This window comes from Hipposideros armiger, unplaced genomic scaffold, assembly GCF_001890085.2.
Source record: "Hipposideros armiger isolate ML-2016 unplaced genomic scaffold, ASM189008v1 scaffold_344, whole genome shotgun sequence".
Taxonomy (NCBI): Eukaryota; Metazoa; Chordata; class Mammalia; order Chiroptera; family Hipposideridae; genus Hipposideros; species Hipposideros armiger.
Window position 1 is genome coordinate 1,059,984 of NW_017731694.1, and position 20,357 is coordinate 1,080,340.

The 20,357-nt window shown below is 37.8% G+C and overlaps 1 protein-coding gene and 1 pseudogene across 1 annotated transcript in view; both read right to left on the minus strand.

The window, feature by feature from the left end:
- Positions 1–8,371: 8,371 nt before the first annotated feature.
- Positions 8,372–20,357, minus strand: part of SELENOT (selenoprotein T) — a 27,840-nt gene continuing 15,854 nt past the window's right edge. Inside the window, exons 2-6 of the mRNA XM_019661330.1 lie at positions 16,687–16,797; positions 16,022–16,148; positions 13,051–13,138; positions 11,445–11,598; positions 8,372–10,926 (exon numbers count right to left, since the gene is read on the minus strand). Coding sequence (XP_019516875.1) covers positions 11,474–11,598; positions 13,051–13,138; positions 16,022–16,148; positions 16,687–16,797 — 451 coding nt within the window. The 3' untranslated portion in view covers positions 8,372–10,926; positions 11,445–11,473. The remainder of the gene's footprint in view (positions 10,927–11,444; positions 11,599–13,050; positions 13,139–16,021; positions 16,149–16,686; positions 16,798–20,357) is intronic.
- On the minus strand, positions 17,929–19,265 carry LOC109392706 (protein tyrosine phosphatase type IVA 2 pseudogene; annotated as a pseudogene).

Consider the following 20,357-nt stretch of genomic DNA (forward strand, 5'->3'; position numbering starts at 1 on the left):
GAGGACAAAAATGTCCTCAAATTAGGTTGCGGTGATTGTTGCACAAGCCTGTGAATATTACTGAAAAACAAATGGGTAAATTGTATGACATGTAAATTATACCTCAAACTTTTAAAAAACAGAACATTTTTCAGCATTATTTTCAAATATTTGCTCCTCTTTGCCTCCTCTGAGAGTCTAGTTACTCAAAAATATATCTCCAAATGTTGTCCCACAGGCCACTGATGCTCCGTTGATTTTTTCAGTCTTTTTTCTTCTTCAGTTTATTTATTTTGCTACGTCTTCAAGTTCACTGACCTTTTCATCAGAGTCTAATGTTCGTTTAAGCCCTCCAGTGAATTACTATATACCATGTTGTATTATTTTATTACTAGAAGTTCCATTTGGTTCTTTTTTAATACCTTCAATTTTTCTCATCATTGTATTCTTGTTTTCTTTCACATATATGAGCATATGTGTAAAATCTTTTAAAATCTGTGTCTGCTAATTCTATCATTTTAGTCATTTCTGGGTAACTTCTATTTATTGGTTTTTCTCCTAGCTATGGTTCACATTTCCCTACTTCTTTCCATGTGTAGTAATTTTCTTATTGGCTCTCCATTGGAGAGTGTTAAACTTGGTTGTTTCCTTCAAAGTGTGTAAAACTGTTGTTGAGGCAGTTGTTACTTTGGATCCTATTGAGCCTTTCAAGTCTTGTTAAGCTTGTATGTATGCGTTTGGTGTAGTCTTTCCTCTAGGCTAGTTTAGCCCTACTTCCAGGGTGTGACCCTCCTAGGGTCTCTACTGAATGCCCTGAATGTGTAACTCTCTATGCTGACAGCTCAGAACATGTATGTAACCCAGCCCATTTGAGCTCTGGGAATTGTTCAGCTCACAACTCCCCATTCTGTGCCTGGCCTCATGGGGTTTCAGCAATACACTCAAAGGAAATCCTATGGAGACTTCTGGGTGTCTTTCTTTGCATAGCTCCCTCCTCTTTGCTGTCTGCCCTTAAACTCCAATCTGGCACCTCAACTTAGTAAGATGGCTGTGCTCTGCTTGGTATGCACCTCTCCGCACCTTAGTCTGAAAAGTGCCTGTTATTGACTGACTTGTGTTCCCCCCAAATCCCTATGTTGAAGCTCTAACCCTCAATGTGACTGTATGTGGAGATAAGGTCTTTAGGGAGGTAATTAAAGTTAAACAAGGTCATAAAGGTGGGACCCTAATCCCACAGGACTGGTGTCCTTATAAGAAGTGGTCCCAGATATCTCTCTCGCGCTCGCTCTCTCCTTCCCCCCACCCCTCATTGGGCATAGAAAAAAGGTCGTGTGTGGACACAGGCCATCCACAAGCCTCACCAGAAAGACCTCACCAGAAATCAATCTTGAGAGCACGTTAGTTTAGGGTTACTAGTCTCCAGAACTGTGAGAACATAAATTTCTGTTGTTTTAAGTCACCCAGGTGGTTAGCCTAAGACGACTAATACAGCCTTCCAGAGGAAGCCTGCACCACTGTGTGTAGCTCTTGCTATTTTCCTTTCTCTTGGGGATCAAGGTCCTGCACTACCTGTGGGCCAATTTTTTTTTTAAGATTTTATTGGGGAATTGGGGGAGGGGAACAGCATTGGGGAATCGGGGAAAGGGGAACAGACAAGTTGCTGTCCTTTTGTTCCTCAGTCTAGTTGTGGAGGACGTCGCTTCACTGGCCCATGTTGGTATTATCATTGCGCTCTTCCCAGGTGAGGCAGTTGCTCGCCAGCCATTGGACAGCCACTCATGGTGGCTCATAGCAGCTCACGAAAGCTCACGCCAGCTGCCGACCAGCCTCACTGCAGCCTACGCCATCACCGGTGACTCACTGTAGCCCAGCTCCAGGTTGAGCTGTTGTTCACCATCTTAGCTGCAGAGGGCGCAGCGTCACTGGCCCATGTGGGATCAGAACCAGCGGCCCTGCTGCTCAGAGCTTGTGCTCCCAAGACAGCTCTTAACCAACACGCCACTCGACCGGCCATGTGGGCCAATTTTTAAAAGCAGTTATTTCACATATTTCATCTACTTCTAGTTGTCTATTCAGGGTTGGATACCAGTTACTCACTCCATCATGGCCAAAAAAATGAGTCCCATTGCAATATGTTTTTTATAACTACATGATTTTCAGAAATTTCTGAGAATTGGAAAAGACAGAGCGTCACACCCCATCATGAGGTACCGCTGAGATATCTTGACTGCCCCCCGTTCTGCAGAGGAAAGAAAGTGCATTTTCCCATCTGGACTGGGGTGGAAGGGAGAATCCTATACATATCAGGCAGCCCAGCACAGGCCTAACAAGATTTCAGATTTCAACAAAATAGGAGTTCTCATTGACATGGAGTTCTCATTCAGTCCAAGAGGATAATCGGTTTAATTTCCATCATACAATTTTCCTTGAAATTAATAAGAAAAATCAGTCCCCTACGTGAATATCTAGGTTCAGTGTCCTTCCTGAGATCAATACTCATAGGACATATAGAATACTATCCCTGGAAATTAAAGCCAAGATTATATGCTGGACTGGGCCACAAAGGGCAAGAATGATTTCTCAGAAGAACAAGAAAGAAAATCACACTAAACCACTAGGCACTTTAATTACAGTGAATTTCATGCTCTCAGGGCAAGAAGGGAGGTTCCTTAGCCAGAAAATAGATACCAAGAGGAATTTAAATGATACCCAAGGGTTAAAAGCTAAATTGTAAACATGAGGCTTTAGATTTAAGGAGGATAATTCTAAGGGAGTGTAAATTTCAGCATGACACTGAACCCTAGAATAAAAACAAACAAAAAAACTCCAGAGTACAAAGGGACTGTGACCACAAAAACTAACACAGTTTTGTTTTTAATTTAATAAATTACTGGATATATATCCAAGATCAACGGTGTCTGAAGGGTGAGATGCTATGAAGATCCCATAATCACATTTTCTTAGAGTTTCTGGCTACCTCTTCTGGATCCTGTCTCCCCTCCACTCCCACCCACTAACCCCAACATACTCACTACAGCCAGAATCACCTCTTAAAACCCAGATCTGGTCCTACTGCTCATCTGCACAAAACCTTCCTTGGCTATCATCCAGAGTGCTGCCCAATTCCCAGCTCTCCATGCCCTCAACTATCTTTCCCCAGCCTGCCTTTCCAGACTATTTCTCACCACGTTACCCATCCCTCATCTGCCACCTCCTTCCCACACTCCCCGGTCCAGGCCCCTTTGCCTGAAGGAATTATCAAAGACCCTGTGCCTGTTTTCTCATTTTTAAAATGCTGTTCCTTCTGTGCCTCTCTCTACGCTCACCCCCAAGTCCAATCTATTGAAAATTCTATCTTTAAGGGTTTAGATCTAATGCCCCATCCCTCTGCCCCTGTATCCCTGATGTTAGATGTCTTTTACTAGGACTTACCATGTTTTGATGTGTTTAACATTTGTGTGTGGGTCTCTCTTCTGCAATACTATTAGCTCCTTGAATGCAGGAATTGCATTATCCATCTTCACAATGCTATCCTCCCCTCAAAAAATGCTTTTAAGGTGCTAAATGGAAACATTACTCTGAATTTGTAACATTCCAAGAGTAGGTTTGACTTTCGGGTTGTGGATTTGCTTGCCCCTCAGAGCACCCACCCTCCCCAGTCAACCAAAGAAAAGGTGGAAGCCCAGAGATTCAAACACATTGTTGGAAGACATTTCTGAACTCTACTGGCCCAAATGTTAATCAACTCTTATCATCTAACACATTAATACAAATGCCTCAGGGAGGAATAAAAATGCTACACCAAAGCCAGTCTTTATTTTTTTTTAATTTATGTATTTCAAAGCTGCTGCTGATTAGTTTCACTTTCCCACACAAGTTCCAAGGAAACAGGCACGTCCCCAGAAAACACTATAAAGAAAGCCTCTTCGGTGTCCTTTCTGTCCTCTGGTGTGACCCTCTACAACTTCAAGCCCTCCAAGTTCTTTTTTTCCTCATCAAAGAGAGAAAGGACTTAACCAGAGCCATTTCTCTTTGTTGGATTGTTACATTTGACAGTAACAATTACATCTTCCCCACGAAAATGTCACCTTCAATTTAGTCTTTTATTTCATTAAGATGAAAGGCATCCTCTGTTGTCAACATAAATATGGAAAAACTACCCAGGGAAGTAAAGGAGACCCTTTGAAGCCACACTGTTATCCTTAGAGTAAATCCATTTCACAAGTGGCTGGAAGAGCTGCCTTCTCCCACACAATGCGCTGATCAAGCTAAGGCTCTTCCCTCCCAGGTCTGAGTGACAGGCTCTAATTCCAAGGCTCCATTCTGGGACCCGACAGGCTGCTCTGCATGTGTCTATTAACTGGTCTCTGTCTTCCCATCTTTCTCTTCTTTCCCAGCACCCTCCTCCAACTTTCCTCCCCTTAACACGGGGTTCTCAACAGCGGCCTATCAACATATTGTAGCAGATTGCTCTTTATTGTGGCAAGTTGTCTTGGACATTGTAGGGTATTTCACAGCATCTCTAGCTCTACCCACTTAGATGCTGGGAGTAATGCAACTCTCCCTCCCAGTCATGGCAATAAAAAATGTCTCATCACCAGTGTGCCCTAGACGGTAAAACCCCCAGTTGAGAACCACTGCCTTAACCAAACCCATCCATCCATTCGTTCATAAGCAACATTTATAGGACCACCATTTAGCCTTCCTCAAAACTTCCAGAGGCTTACAAGCATGTCTTCAGCAAGCTTGTCATTATTTTCCTCTATACAGTAGTGTTTTTCATATCACATTTTAAAACTATAATTATGCCTCATATTATCTTTCCACATGCATCTTCTAGATATAAATTTCCTGAACACAGCCTCTTTAGTTACTGTGCTTTACTGCATATTATACAGTTTAAAGAAAATAACTCTATAACATAGATTACTTTTCTTCCTAAGATGGTGTCTACACACACATACCCCAAGAGGAATACGACGCAATGGAGCAGGGGTTACACACAGCCTTAAAAGAAACATAACTTCCTGGAGTATGAATTTTGCTTGAAGATTTAGGAAGTAATAAAACAAAAATTTTATGTTTAAATATGTACAATTTGGAGTGAATTTTTTGCATGAATTTTGAGACAGCAACAAAATTGTGTTTTGCCATGGGTCACATCAAGTCACAGTCCCAGGTGGAGCTGGGCTTCAGCAGAAATGTCAAGGAGCCTTAGTTTAGTGGAACAGAGCATTAAAACTGCAGGAACTTCCAGAGACCCTCTAATCCAAACTTCAGCTCAAGACACGTGTGGTATTTTTAAGCCATTTTAAGGATGCTTAGGACATGTAACTGGTAATCTCTGTATGTGCTTTGTAATTCTCATCATGGAAACAGTGAGGGTAAGTGGTCAGGAAAACTGCAAGGTGTAAATCCACTTTGGGGAATGGAAACGGGCTGAGTCAATTTGTACCTTGAATTTAGATGTTAGGACAAGAATTTGTCATGTAAACTTGCCTTCTCTCTTTCTAGTGTCTCCTGTACTCCCAAGCCTTTTTCTTATCTTTTCTTTTTTTTTTAATTTAGTTGCTTTGAAAAATTCCAGTCCATCTTTGCTAAAGTAAAAAAAAAACACATTGTGACGTGAAATTGAGATTCAATTTTTGTTTGCTTTATTATTGTCTCTTCTCTTCGTCCCTGGAGTAACTTCTGACAAAGCCCTCTTTGTTTTACCCCCTCTCCAGACCCCACCAAGGGTGTAGGCTTTGTGTTTTGTTTTGTTTTTTTTAGCACTGCTGCAAGCTGTAGAATCAGAGCAAGACACTTAACCTCTCTCTCGGACTTTCTCTTCAGAGTGCTTAAGTAGATATTAAAATCTTTCACAACACCAAACTACCATGTATCTGTCTATTATAGAATTTTACTGGCAGAATCACATTTAGAAGTAACCTACTGTTTAACTACATTTAATATACATATACAGTATATTTGCTGTCCACAGTACTTAATTTTTTATCGAGAAACTATTCCTTAGCCCAAATATTCATATTTATTCATATTCATATTTCATAGTTTAGGAACACAGGTGTGTAACAAACTTCCATTAAACTCAACCCAAAGAAATTCTTTACATTCCAAAATCACTTTGCATTCTGAGAGATACCAGCCTTCCTCATCTCCTCAAAACCTTTCATGGAATTATGAACCAGATGCTTGGCCACAGGCCACCATGCATCAGAGGCTTTGTCAAAGCACTAGAAGGCATGGCAGTTATATTCTCAACACCAACGCCCTTGCTGGTGGAGAAATGGGCTATGCTCCAGCAGTGGACAGGCACACAAAATAATCTGTCTTTTAATACCTTAAAAATAGTGTCTCATCTCTAGATCCTATTGGCTAGTAAAAGATGAAATCCAGCAGCATTTTCTAATACATTTTTAAAAATGCTTAGGGGAAAATGTCATCAGCACATTTCTCTGCTCTTAGCAACTTAAGAGTAACAATCAACTAAAGAGCAGTAATTGTTTTTGTCTCTAGTTAAGAGTTGCTAATACACAAACTAAATGAGTACAGCCAGTGGCCCAAGGGGGCGTGGCAGCACCCTGCTGGCCAGATTCATATAACACTTTTCTTTATTAACCAAACCAAACAACCCAATGCCAGCTCCCTCCATTCCAGGTAATTCCCAAAGAGTTAAGGACTTGATCTGAGCAGCTTATAGCCAGAGCCATACACTTGTCTTCAATCCATTATGATTCTGGATAGGAATGAGGTTGGGTGAAGGGAGTAAATAGAGGAAAGGAAGAGTTAACAAATGACAAATTAGGGTGGATATCAAGTGAGAAATAGAATCCAAAAATAGGAATGTGACCCAAGTTGTACCCGAGTACATTTCTGGGACTTCATGCTCCTTCCTCCCTCATTCTCCCTACCCCCACCCCCCAATCTTTCTCTCCAATTATGGTGGAGGCTCATGGAGAAAGGAGGCCAACTTAGATGAAGAGTTCTGAAAATCATATCTGAATCCCTGAGGCCAACTAACTCTACATTGGATTTTTCAGTTACATCAACCAATAAATCTTTTACTTTGGGGGGGGGGAATGCCTAATTAGGTTCAGACAGGGTTTCCCTAGTAATTTAAAGTTCTAGTATGATTACTGCAATAAAACTACAAGAAAGCATTTTCTCTAACAAGAACTATACAAATTAAATAGTTTTGTGTGACTATCAAGATCAGTTGTCACTATAAAATATAAGCATAATGCAGGCATACTGCCTGCTTTACCCTGAGAAAATCGAGCAATTCAAACCAGTTACTTTATACTCAAAGACTTAACATTTCCCTTTAAGCATCCATCCAAAAAGTTTAAAATACTAACCCAAGAAAGGATAACAAATGCATTGCATTATTAGATTTATTGGGACAATGAAGTCTTCAATTTTGTTCCTTAGAAACATAATCTCCCTCTCATCTCATTGTTTCTCTCGAGTTCCTGTCTTACTCAATTCGTGTTGTTAAGTCATTCTATAAACATGGAGCACATGTGCAAACTCTTCTTCTGCTCCAGGAGCTACACTTTCTTCCTAGGTGAGTCCCGAGCCCTACATTCTGCTCTGGGTACCGTGCTCCTGTGCACGGACCAGACTGACAGCGGCGGCATTATCTGGAGGCTTGGCTGAAATGCCCCTAGTGGGCCCCTTCTCAGACCAAATGAGTCAGAATCTCTAAGGATGGGCTCCAGGGATTTGTCCCAATGATTCTGAGTTTTAAAACCACTGCTGTTGTGTTACAGTTACCATGTTGTTTCTTATTATTTTGCTCATGCTTACCCTAGGCACCAGAAGACATCCTATAAGCCTTGATCAAGAGTGGGTGACTTACCATTCAGCCCAGTGTGGCTGAGGCCAGTTTATATTTTTCTTCAGGGTACAGTTCAGGGCTAGTTTTATAGCCTAGGGAAAAGGAGCCAGGGACTGTGAAGGAAAAGGCTCGGCCGGATTTTTAAAAGACATCTGAACTCTCTTCTCTCTTTAGAGACTGTTAAATTGTCTATACCAGTCAAGAGGGAATGCCCTCATTTTATTTCTCTCCAGGTGTGGAGATGTTAATATGACCTTCTCAGGAACTGTGGAGGTTGGGGGTAAAGGCAGACAGTGATGTAAACTGCTCCTTTCTTGTTCCCACCAGCACAGAATCATCACAGAGCTATTGATACTTCAGTTTAGGGTCCAAGAGTGGTAACTTGAGTGCCAGACTTTCGGTTAGCACTGGGTGGGGTTTAGGACGCCATTAGAAAGTACACATTATTTGACGACACAAAATCTTACAGTGTAAAATTTTCCAAACACAGTTATCATATAAAGTGCTCTAGCACCAATTTAATTCCACAAAGGAGGGGTTCCTTTCACATCAGCTTAATAAAAGTTTATTTTCACAATGCTAGAGAGGTAAGCCCCCAAACTTTATAATCCCTGATTTCATTCAAAAGATTAAAAAAAAAAAGCTTTAATATTAAATATCAAATCATGATTAAAAATTCTGTAGGCTTTTTTAAAAATCTGATTTAAAATTATGAAAATGATAAAATGCCAACTATCCAAGTCCCTAACTAAAAACATTCAAAATAAGAATCATTGGGATTGTTATATTTTGATAGTAGTAAAGGCTGATCAACTGCTGTCATTAATGTTAATGCTGCAAGTAATTAATGCATTTATATTCTGAAGCATATTTGTCTTGCATATCTTGATACTGAGGTATAAAGCCACGTTTGCCAACATCTTTTTATTAATCTAACAAATCATTTCTTCCACAATAGCAACTGTGGTAAAAACCCCAATAACATTAGCCAACCTGCTGTTATTTTCTATGGCCTTCTAATTAATATAGTACATAAACTATACAGCCACACAAATTGTAAGCAACTGATAAATTCTGAAATGTTAGGAATATAATAAAACTGCATTCTATATAGTTTCATTTTAACTTTTCCTTTTTCCTTAAATTTTTTTTATATTCATACTTCCCATTAATTTTTCACTACATTTTCATTAAATCCTAGATTTAAATATGGCCAAAGATAAAAAAACAATATTAAGATGGGTGTCAACAAAATAGCTGAGTTTTATCATTGTCTAAGCTACCTAAAGCCATTTCCAAAAAGACAATTTATTCACCCAAGGCAAACTTGGAAAAAGTTAGAATCGAATCTTAGGTTCTTCATGGCTGACCTGTCAGATCCATGGGAACATCCCAGGCTCCAGTTGGAAAGGTCTAAATGCCAAAAAGTTAACTGTGTCATCAGTGGAATGTCTATCAGCTAAAGGAAAACCCTAGTCACACTCAGCAGTGTGTTCAACTTGCAGAAGATAGGAAGTCTGAGCTGGTATAAATCAAGTCAACAAGGTTTTAAGCCCTAGTCAAAGATAACAATTTTCTTATACCTGTAACTTCCCAGTTTAAATTGTATGGACTCTTGCCACTATATGAACCTGGGTTAACAGTTCTGCAGTCTTAATTAAAAGGATAAGCCACTTAATCAATTTTCCACAGACCAACTTCTTGTCAGCTAAAGATTACAGTCTGTTCCACCCAAGGCTATCACAATCATTATGCTTACGAGACATGAATTCAACAAATATTCAGAGACAAAGTATATAGTTGCATTAAGTGTTTGGTGGACCCAATGTTGAATTATCTCATAACGTTTCCCTAAGTCTCTTTACTAACAAATCTAGACCTACCACTTCTATTCCTACGTGGAAGCTGAAGCATGTTACGATGTTGCTATATGATCGTAACATGCTTCAGCTTCCACGTAGGAATAGAAGTGGTAGGTCTAGATTAATGGTCCTATTTTTCCACTTGATGGTCCTATTTCTGCTAAATTACTCTTATAGTCTTTTTAGAACTCTGGAAAGATATTAAATTCACTGAATAAAAAATTTTTCAATTTTGTTCCTCAAATATAATAAATTCTGATATATGATGTTAGGCAAGTTAAATTATTAGACAAGTGATCTCCATTCATCTAATATTAATGTTGTAGAGAGGTTAAACTCAGTTTTTGTGAGGAGTTTCAATTATCCTATAAATGGTAAATGATTATTTGTACGTGAATCTAAAGTATGTCCCTTATGAAATTATCTGTAAGTCAAAAACAAAAATTTAAGCAGACAACTATTAGATATAACATTAACAGGTACGCTGGGCAATAAATTCAGAGTTTTTATTTAACTTATATCTGCTTAGTTTTTTATTGAGTTAAGTATAAAGGCCCAGTTAATCAACTCATGAGATTGGTCAAGACAAGATGCGAACTATAACAGGATTTAAAAAGCAGTTGGTCTTTTAGTTCTCTGGTAATCACACACGCACACACACGCACATACACACAAATCGGTAAGAGTACTCTGCATATAGGATTTCCCCTCATAATCTTGTATAATGCACTGACAAAATTGTCACAAGCTACAGTATTCTGAAAACTATACAAATTGAACATGACCAAATTAGAGATGTCTGAAAAACTCTTATAAAGTATTTGAGAACTTCAGCTGTATTCGCAAAAAGATCAATTTTAAACTACAAAAAAAGAAAATTCATATAAAATCACAACAGATTTAACAGACATCTTTGAGAAAATCAAATTGTAACTCATTTTTCTACGTTTTTCAAATGTGACTAATGAAAAAAAAGGTACAAGTAGTAATGTCCACATTTTAAAAAAACTATTAACTCAGTGGATTTGGGAAAGAAAAAAAAAACTATACAGTATTATTGCACTCCACGAATGTGCAGAATTCCAAAATGTGCCAGCACTGAAAAACTATCTTGCATTGAGGTTTTCCAAGAGGTCCAACGCGCCTGCCAGGAAAGCATCTGGTCTGTACTAACAGCTTGCTGTCTTCAGTACAGGCCTTCATGATGTCAGCCACGCTGCTCTTGCAAAAATCCCTTAATGTCTGAAAGACACACACAACAAAAGAATATTTTATTTCAAACTTCACCCTTGTAAAATCAACTCCTCGTTCAAAAAGAATGGAGAACATCTCTGCTAAGCAGAAACTAACTAACACTCACTTCTCCATGTCCAAACACATTCGCTTATTAATTCTCTATCTCGGGCATGTTAAGAGCATACTCTTGCATGCTCTTAAGAACTAGTTATTTGAAGGTTCAGAAGAGAATACGTATATAAACATCCTAGTACATCAACATTGGCCATTAGTTCCCAGTCAAAAAAATGATGTAACAAACCCAATTATAAGCCTTAAAGATAAATTTATTAGTGTAACCTTACTTTATTTTGGCAGGCCCACACTCTCTTATCTCTTATAAATTTTAACGAAGAAAACATCCATTTGTTAAATCCTAAGTTGGAAACTCAAGTGATAATATATGTAGCATCTAGTATCTTGCTGATTTATGATGAGAATTAACTGATACCAACACGCAGTTCTTATATTTTTAAACTACTTACAAAAGAGTTTTCAGTGCCGATAGGTGGGGCTATGATCGATGATGTGGGATTGAATCCATGTGCACATTGAGTTTCATTTCATTGTCAAGAATTTGAACAAGCTGTTGCATGGATGGAAGGTGACCAGATTCCAGCTTAGACCACACAGGTACATCTATAAAAATAAATGGTACCAGCCCCCAAATTAAATATGATTCTGTAATAAACATTCATTCCACAAATATTTATTGTCTGTACATAGCTGGGGATACAAAAGTGAGCAAAAGAATTAACCTTCTTGCTCTTATGATGGAGTTTACATTCTAGTAGGGGGACTACAAAAAGAACAGTACAAATAGCTACAAAATCACAATTGTGCACCAAGAATTAAAACTAGAAGATGCTATGAGAGGGACATATGAGAGGCTGGAAAGAAACCTATAAACTTACTATTATTAAAAGTGACAGAGAGCTGAAATATAGAAGAGTGGCACAAGGGAGGCTGAAGACGTGGGCAGGGACTAGATCAGGGGTCACCATATTGTAAAGGGCCAGACAGTAAGCACCTGCAGCTCAAAATACATATAATCTGTCACCGCTACTCAACTGTCAAGGTAGCGTGAAAGCAGAATGGGCAACATACACAAGAATGGCTGCGTTCCAATAAAACTTTATATACAGAACAGGCAGTAGGGCATATGGTCCACAAGGCCCTGTGTGCCGATCCCCGGGCTACATCACACTGGGCCTTGGGCCATGCTAAATGTTCTGGTCTTTATCTGAAGAACAAAGTAAAGACATTTAATGACTGTGAGGCAGTGAAGCCACAAGATGAAATGTCATTAAAAAAAAATCAGTTTAGAGCAGATGTCAGCAAATTTTTTCTGTAAGAAGCCAGACAGTAAATATTTCAGGCTTTATGAACCAAGAGGCAAAATCAAGGATATTATATAGGTACTTATATAACTAGAGATAAATTTCCAAATTTTCTTCAGTGATGAAACTCAAAACTTAAGGTATAGATACTGAAATTTGAATTTCATATAACTTCCATGTGTCACAATATATTCTTTTGATATTTTTTTAACCATAAAAAATGTAAAAACCATTGTTAGCTCGCTGTTTGCCAACCTCTGGTTTAGAGAATGTAATAGAGGGTAAGAAGATAATTGTGGCTTGGACTCGGGTAGCGCCGATGAAGAGAAAGAGAAACAGATTTTTGAGAAATGTAAAAGGGGGACCTGAGAAGACTTGGTAATCCATTAGGAGAGTAATGGAGAAAGTGGTGTTACCCTAGGTTTCTGACATGGGTGACCTAGTAGAATGATAACGGTGCCATTAAATAAATGAGAAATGCCAGGGAAGGAGCAAATTGAAGTATACAAGAATTGCAGGAAGCAGAGGTGATCAACAGTTTGGGAGGAGGAGTTTAAGCACATAGAAGAGGGGTCTAGAGCTCTCGGGAGCTATACATTCAGGGGTCATCATCAAGACATTATTTTAAAGCCATGAGAGTAGATGAAGACCATATTAAGAGATCATTTAGCATACTATGAAATAGAAAAGCCTAAAGCTCATTAAAAATCACTTAAAATTTATCACAGAATGCAAACTATTCAGAACCTACCATTCAAAGTTATCTCAAATGCACCTGTCGACATACACTGGTTCTCAATCATGTTGCTCAGGAAGAAAACCATCATACATGCATAAACCTAAAAGAAAATATAGTTAAGTACAACAGGCAACGTCATTTTGAAATCAAAACATGACAACTTCAGACAGTAACCTTTAAGTAGTCTCGTCTTTACTTGGTAACTGCTCTTTTAAAAATCTACTTTAGCAGGTTCTATACAAACGATTACTGCTATTCCCTATGTTCAGATTAATGTACACAGAAAAAGAAAAGTGCAACATTAATTCACAGCTCTATACGTGGTGAAGAACTTACATATGCTATTCATAATGTAGAGATGGAATTTCTAGAGATCTCTTAATAGCCTACGTGAAACAAAAGCGTACCAGCATAAGAAGGGTTCATCTTGCCATTTTTATAATATAATTTATGAAGTCACAAGAGGCTACTGATGCAACAATCAGCAACTCCATGTATTCAATACAACCTGTCCAGGTTCCAAACAAGTCATTCGAAGTAAAAAATACGTATCTATTCTTCGTCCCAGTTTCTGGCACAGAGCACCTAAAACCCTTGGAATTTCCTGAGTGATGGGAGTCTAAAAGGTGTCTTGTGTTATGTTAATGATGTGACTTTTTAAAATTAGTTTCAGGTGTACAACACAGTGCACTAGTTATACTTTTTACCCCTCAAAGTGACAATCCCCCTCCCCCAATCCACCGCCCCCCCCAATATCATACATATCTATTAAAATTCCCTTGACTCCACTCCCACACTGTACTCAACATCCCGTGACTATATTTAATTATAGTTGACATAAAATATTATATAACATCAGCTTCAGGTGTACAGTGCAGTGATCAAGCCTCTACCCCATTCTTAAAGATGATGTGACTTTTGAATCGCACCTAAGAATGGGAGGCTGGTTGCCATGGAAAACCCATTATGTGATTAGAGGAAACTTTCAGTTTCAGGAAAGGAAAGTTGAATTAATTGCCAATAGCCAAAGATTTAATCAACCAAGCCTATGTAATGAAGTCTCCCTAAAAATCGAAAAGGACTGGGATTGGAGAGCTTCCTGGTTGATGAACATGTAAAGATGAGAGGAGAAGTGTGTGCCTGGAGAGGGCATGGAAGCTCTGAGTCCCTTTCCACATACCTCGCCCTACAAATCTCTTCCATCGTGTTGTTTCTGAGTTATACCCTTTTACAATAAACTGGAAATTTGGTGTACATTAAAATGTTTCTCTGAGTTCTGTGAGCTGCTCTGACAAATTAAACAAACCTGCTCATTGAAGAGGTTGTGAGAACCTCCAATCTGGAGCTAGTTGGTCAGAAGCACAACAACAACATGGACTTGCAACTGGGACCTGACTGGGGAGGAGGGAGTCTTGTGGGACTGAACCCTTAGTCTCTGGAATCTGATGCTGTCTCTGGGGAGACAGGCAGCAGAACTGAGACACTCTGCTGATGTCTAATAATTCTTTGTTGGGGTGGTGAGGGCCCTCTTCCACCCCCACACAGGTTTAAACTGGGTCCAGGAACCCAGAAGACAAGGAAAAAAGTAGGTTAGAAAGCACTGGCAATATTAAATTACATTAATTCACCTCTGAATGCAAATCTAGACCCTCCCAAAGAGACTGGAATCTCCTTGATGAACAGAAAGATTTTAATTTAAAATTACCTGACTAAAAGTAGGACGTAGTAAGGATGTCAATTCACAGCAAACTGTTTAAGAAAAATAAATCAAAATGCCCACAGCAAATGAGGAAGAGCTTTCCCTGCCCACCTCCACCTTGAGCTAAGTGGGCACTGATTTCATAGAGGTTACCCTAGCATAAAGTGTACTGACATGGGAACACCACACAAAGAAGTGTCATATAAGCTACAGTTCTCACACTCCTCTTCTACAGCAGATCAACCATTCATATGTCTACAGAAGTAAAATGCACTAAAGACATTTTGAAATCAATAGAATAAAAATAGCAAAACATTATCAATAAGTACTTAACTTCCAATTCTTAATCCTATGCAAATTAACGTTTCGTTAATAACAGAGTAGACACACTTCAATTAGAGGTAGCACCTGAGGAGGTTTATGTGAAGAAGCCTGGCCTATTATTGGACAGACGTGATGCCCTAAGAAAAGGAAGTACAGCTCTGTGGGAGCCTGCCAAAGGTAGTGTCAGCCTGGAAGTAAAGGACAAGGCCAGACTGAGGACTCCAAAAAAGAAGCTTCTTGGAAGGCAACTTAGGCAATCTCATCCAAGACAGAAATAAAGATTAGTCCCATTTCTCACAGCAGAAAGGTAGACCCTCTGGAAAAGATGACTTTAAGTAAAAGAGATGAAGAAAACATCTAGGAAAAATGTATGCTGCAGCAGGAACCTACAAAGGATAAAAAAAATAGCACAAGATTCTTACATTTATACTGATTGTTTTAGGTAATTTGCTAAACAGATTCCCCATGAACATAAGAGTCAAGGGACAAATAATAAAAACAGAGAGACAGAGAGAGACAGAGACGGGGAGGGGGGGAATCAGAGAGAGAAAATAACAATTCAGTAAAAATCCTGTTTTTAATGTGAATAAACCCATTAATTCCTATATCTGTTGGTATAAAACAAAGGCCCACATTATGTTATATCATATTTTGCTGGGTATGTTTAGGTCTACATAATCAAAATCAGGTATTAAAATATTTTGTGCCCAGGATCTACTAAAGTAACACCTCCCTATCCTTCAAATAATAAAAAGGTAAGATCGAATCATTCTTACATGATTATGGAAACTAAGGCCAAGGGAGGTTAAGTTCTTTGCCCAGAGATAAATGGTGGTTTAAGTTGAAAAAATACATGTAAACAGGTGAATGAGCAACAAGTACTTAAAAAGAAAAAATTCATTAAAATATATTCACTGCAACCTAAAAACTTACAGCTACCAAAGCTATTAAATTACATACCTTATTTTCTTGACCCCACTGCCAGATGCTAGGAGCTTGCATGCCAAAGAAAGCAAAAGGATCCTTGCCAACAATTATTAAGCCTATTAATACTAGTTTGAAGACGGACAGGAAAGATGCTATGTGTCTATCAAAAAGAAAAAGAAACAAATTCATCAGAAGCCACAATTTCTCAATTATTTCAAAATTTCATAACTCATGTATGTGTATAGACATTTTCCAGACATCAAATCTAAAAGTTATTAATTATAATTAGTGAAAAAGATAGTAACTAGTTTATTGCAGTTTTAAAACAAAAATGTTTTATATATTTTAAATCAATCAAAAATTAACTGATAAGATCATATAGCACTGGCCTAATATATTACTTTAACAGTACAAAATTTTATATCACTGACTGACTATAAAAATTTGGGAGTTCATGGTCTATTTCTACAATAAAAATTACATAAAAAACCACATTTTTAGAAGGGTTGTCATCTAGAAAATGATCCTCCTCTTTACCTTCTTACAGAAAAATTCTGTATTTACTTTTATGAAAGTATACTCTGTATATTATTACAATTAGCTAAGAAGTTATAATAACCAAGGAAAGTTAATTGACCAATTCACAAATGTTTATGAGGTCAAATTATTTCCCTTTTAAGTTACTGAAATGTACTCACCTATATATCGGCTGAGGGAGGTAATTCTCTCCTTCAATGCGGATGTCTGGGTACCGCTGGCTAATAACCCGCATGTACTCTTCAAACACCCGCCTATAACCTCAGGAAACACTGTAGAAAAACAAGAGTGCTTCCAGTAAGTGGTTTATAATATGCCTAGACTTATTTTGCAGTTAGACAAAGACTAAAAATTATTGCCAAGATTAAAAGTGTAACTCAATAGTCACAAGTTAATATGACTGATGCTGGATGATGGGTATATGGAAGATTTTTCCCCCACAAATTTCACATATTTAAGCTACCTCACCCTCAGGTAAATCCTTCCATTAGAATATTAAACTTTATAGGTTTGGGTTATTGTTGAACAGCAGCAAATACTGTATTTTACTATGTATAATATGCTCCCGTGTATAATGCACACCTATATTTTGGGCCCAAACTGTCAGGGAAAAAAAGCCTTCATTTTAATTTTTTAATTCAAATTTTTATTTGAATTAAATTTATTTGTTTACATTTAGGTACTTGTACAAGTACCTAAGTGGTTGTAGATTTTTTTTACTTGCATTTCCCGTTTTCGCACTTGTTTTTTTGCGCTCATACAACTACTGTATAAGACGCACCCAGTTTTTAGACCCCAATTTTTTTAAAAAAAGGTGAGTCTTATACATGGGGAAATACGGCAACACTATCCATGTATAACACACATCCTTATTTTTTCCTCACAAATTTGGGCAAAAAGGTGCGCATTATACACAGCAAAATACGGTACCTATTCACATATATCAGAGTATTTTGAGCTCTCAAATCAAATTTGCTTTTTTTTTTCTTTTAACAATCAATGACTATATGAACACTGAAATGAAAACAACTCTTGACTCATCTGAAATAGGAACTTTCAAAATTGGGGCAAAATTTTAAAGCAGCTTTAAAAAGTGCCAAGCCATGAAACATAAAACTCTTGTTTCTTATTCCCACTCTGTTCCTAACTGAGCAAACATGCCTGTTCAATCAAGAGGAACTTAAATAATTCTTAGATCCTTTCTAACTCTAAAATTTGATTCTACTTTGCAAAGGAAAACAAAGACTGAGAAGATAATTTTCAGCAATATGACAGTAATCCATATCATTACTCCAGAAATTAAGCCAACAACATCCAATCATCTTCATTAAAACCTCTGAACTAAACTATGAAGATATACAGAGGGTGCCAAAAAAGTATATATACATTTTATTTTATATTTTATTTTTCTATTTTAAAACATTTTATTCATGTTATAGAGGGGTTTCTTTTTTGTTTGTTTTTTTCCCAATCATTAAGAGAGTGGTTGAGGAGTACTAAATCCATCACTACTTTGATGATAGAGTCAAGATTCCAGATTCACATTTCCAGGTACCAAGAGTTCCCTCTAAGTGCCACAATCAAATCAGCCTTTGCTTATGTTTCTTCCTACTGAACACAGCAATGCCCATTGGTATCTCTGAAGCGTAATCGCATCTTAGGTCGGTACTTCTCCAGGTAAAGCAGCTGTTTGGAATTGAATGCTCCCCTTCCCTTTTGTCTTATAAACTGAACTGCATCTTCGTACTTCATTCCACATTCAATTAAAACAAGTGCAACCAGCACAGGTACCCTTCCCAATCTTGCAACCAATGCACTGCAACACAGCAACCTGGCTCTTTACGAAATTTGGCTTTTAATAGGTTTAATCAATCATCCACTATCTGATTAGGAGGTGGCGCTCCATCATCAAATGGCCAATCTAGAACGTAGATTCCTTCTTTTTCAACTGGAGCTTTATTATGTGTAGCATCACAAACTCGAACCAAAGTTGTCACTCCATACTTCTTAAGTTTCTCTGTGAACTTGTTGAGGGTAGCATTGGTAGGGTTGTGAATTACCAGAAATCCCATGTTCTCATAGGAGGTCTCCACAGGGGCTGGACGGTTCATTATGGCAAATAAAAAGTGTGAGTGTGTGTGTGTGAAAGTGATGGAAAAAAAATTTTTTTAAATAAATTTAGAAATGTTTCACAGCAGAAAACATTAAAAAGACCATTAAAATGCCTATTGTCAATCAGTGTTTTCTCTATTCGACTTGTTTATATTCTTTAAGAAGCTTTTCTCTTCAAGATTAGCAGAAGTATTTGAATCCATTTGAATCCAAATTAAACTTGAGCCTCAATGTCTGCAGATGGATACCTTCAGACTCCAAAAAAATCCAACTACATACAAAACTAAGCAGCCTTTACTACATTTAGGCACTAGTGAAACAAAAGTGTTGGTCACTTTCCACTTTTATTTACTTGATGCTTAATTTTACTGGAGTCATGAAAAGAAATATGCTTGCAATAAAAAATAAAAAAAAAAAAGCCAACTATTTCTGAGGCCAGTCTCAGTGTGCAGAGTCTTCAAGGTAATGTTAATTATGGCACATAGAACCCCCAAGCTCACTTGTTAGCAAAAATGCTGTGCTGAGCCTGGCAGAAGTCTGGCCTCACACTCAGAATCGCCATAAATGTGCAACGTTTATTCCAAAGAAAAACCTGGGCTGGGGAGAGGGCTGGAGGCTGCCACGTGACCTGCAAGGTCGAAGGGCTTTATATACACACACACACACATTTTAGGAAAGGAAAACTGAATTAAAATTGTTAATACTCAATATATATACACATATACATATATACAAGACAAGGGAACTACAACACCAAAGTGCACTTTTAGGGGAAAAAAAGTATACTGATCAAAGCAATTAAAGACACAAATGTATGAAAAGGTATCTCATGTTCATGAATTGGAGAATTAATACTGTTAAAATGTTCACATTACCCAAAGCAATTTACAGATTCAGTGCAATCCCTATAAAAATTCCAATGGCAATTTTCACAGAAATAGAACAATGCTAAAATTTTTATAGAACCACAAAAGACCCTGAATAGCCAAAGCAATCTTCAGAAAGAACAAAGCTAGAGGCATCACACTTTCTGATTTCAAACTATATTACAAAACTATAGTAATCAAAACAGTATGGCACTTGCATAAAAACAGACACAGATCAATGAGACAGAATAGAGAGCCCAGAAATAAACTCACACATATATGGTCAATTAATTTAAATCAAAGGAGGCAAGAATAAACAGTATGGAAAGGATGGTCTCTTCAATAAATGGTGTTGGGAAAACGGGACAGTCACATGCAGAGTATGAAACTGGACCTTATTCCCACTCTGTTCCTAACTGGGCAAACATGCCTGTTCAATGAAGAGGAAGTTAAATAATTCTTAGATCCCCTCTAAGTCTAAAATTTGATTCTACTTTGCAAAGGAAAACAAAGACTGAGAAGATAATTTTCAGCAGTATGACAGTAATCCATATCAGTACTCCAGAAATTAAGCCAACAACATCCAATCTTCATTAAAATACACACATACATACATACACATATAGAGGGTTCCAAAAAAAATGTATACACCATTTTAAGAAAGGAAAACTATTAAAATTATAATACTCAATATATACCAATAACAAAAGACCAATACAAGTCACGTTTGACTTCTGCAATTACAAGAGGTGCTCAAAGCGGTTACCATCAGTATAATTTTAATACAGTTTTTTCCTTTCTTAAAATGTGTATACATTTTTGAGGCACCCTCTGTGTGTGTGTGTGTATATACA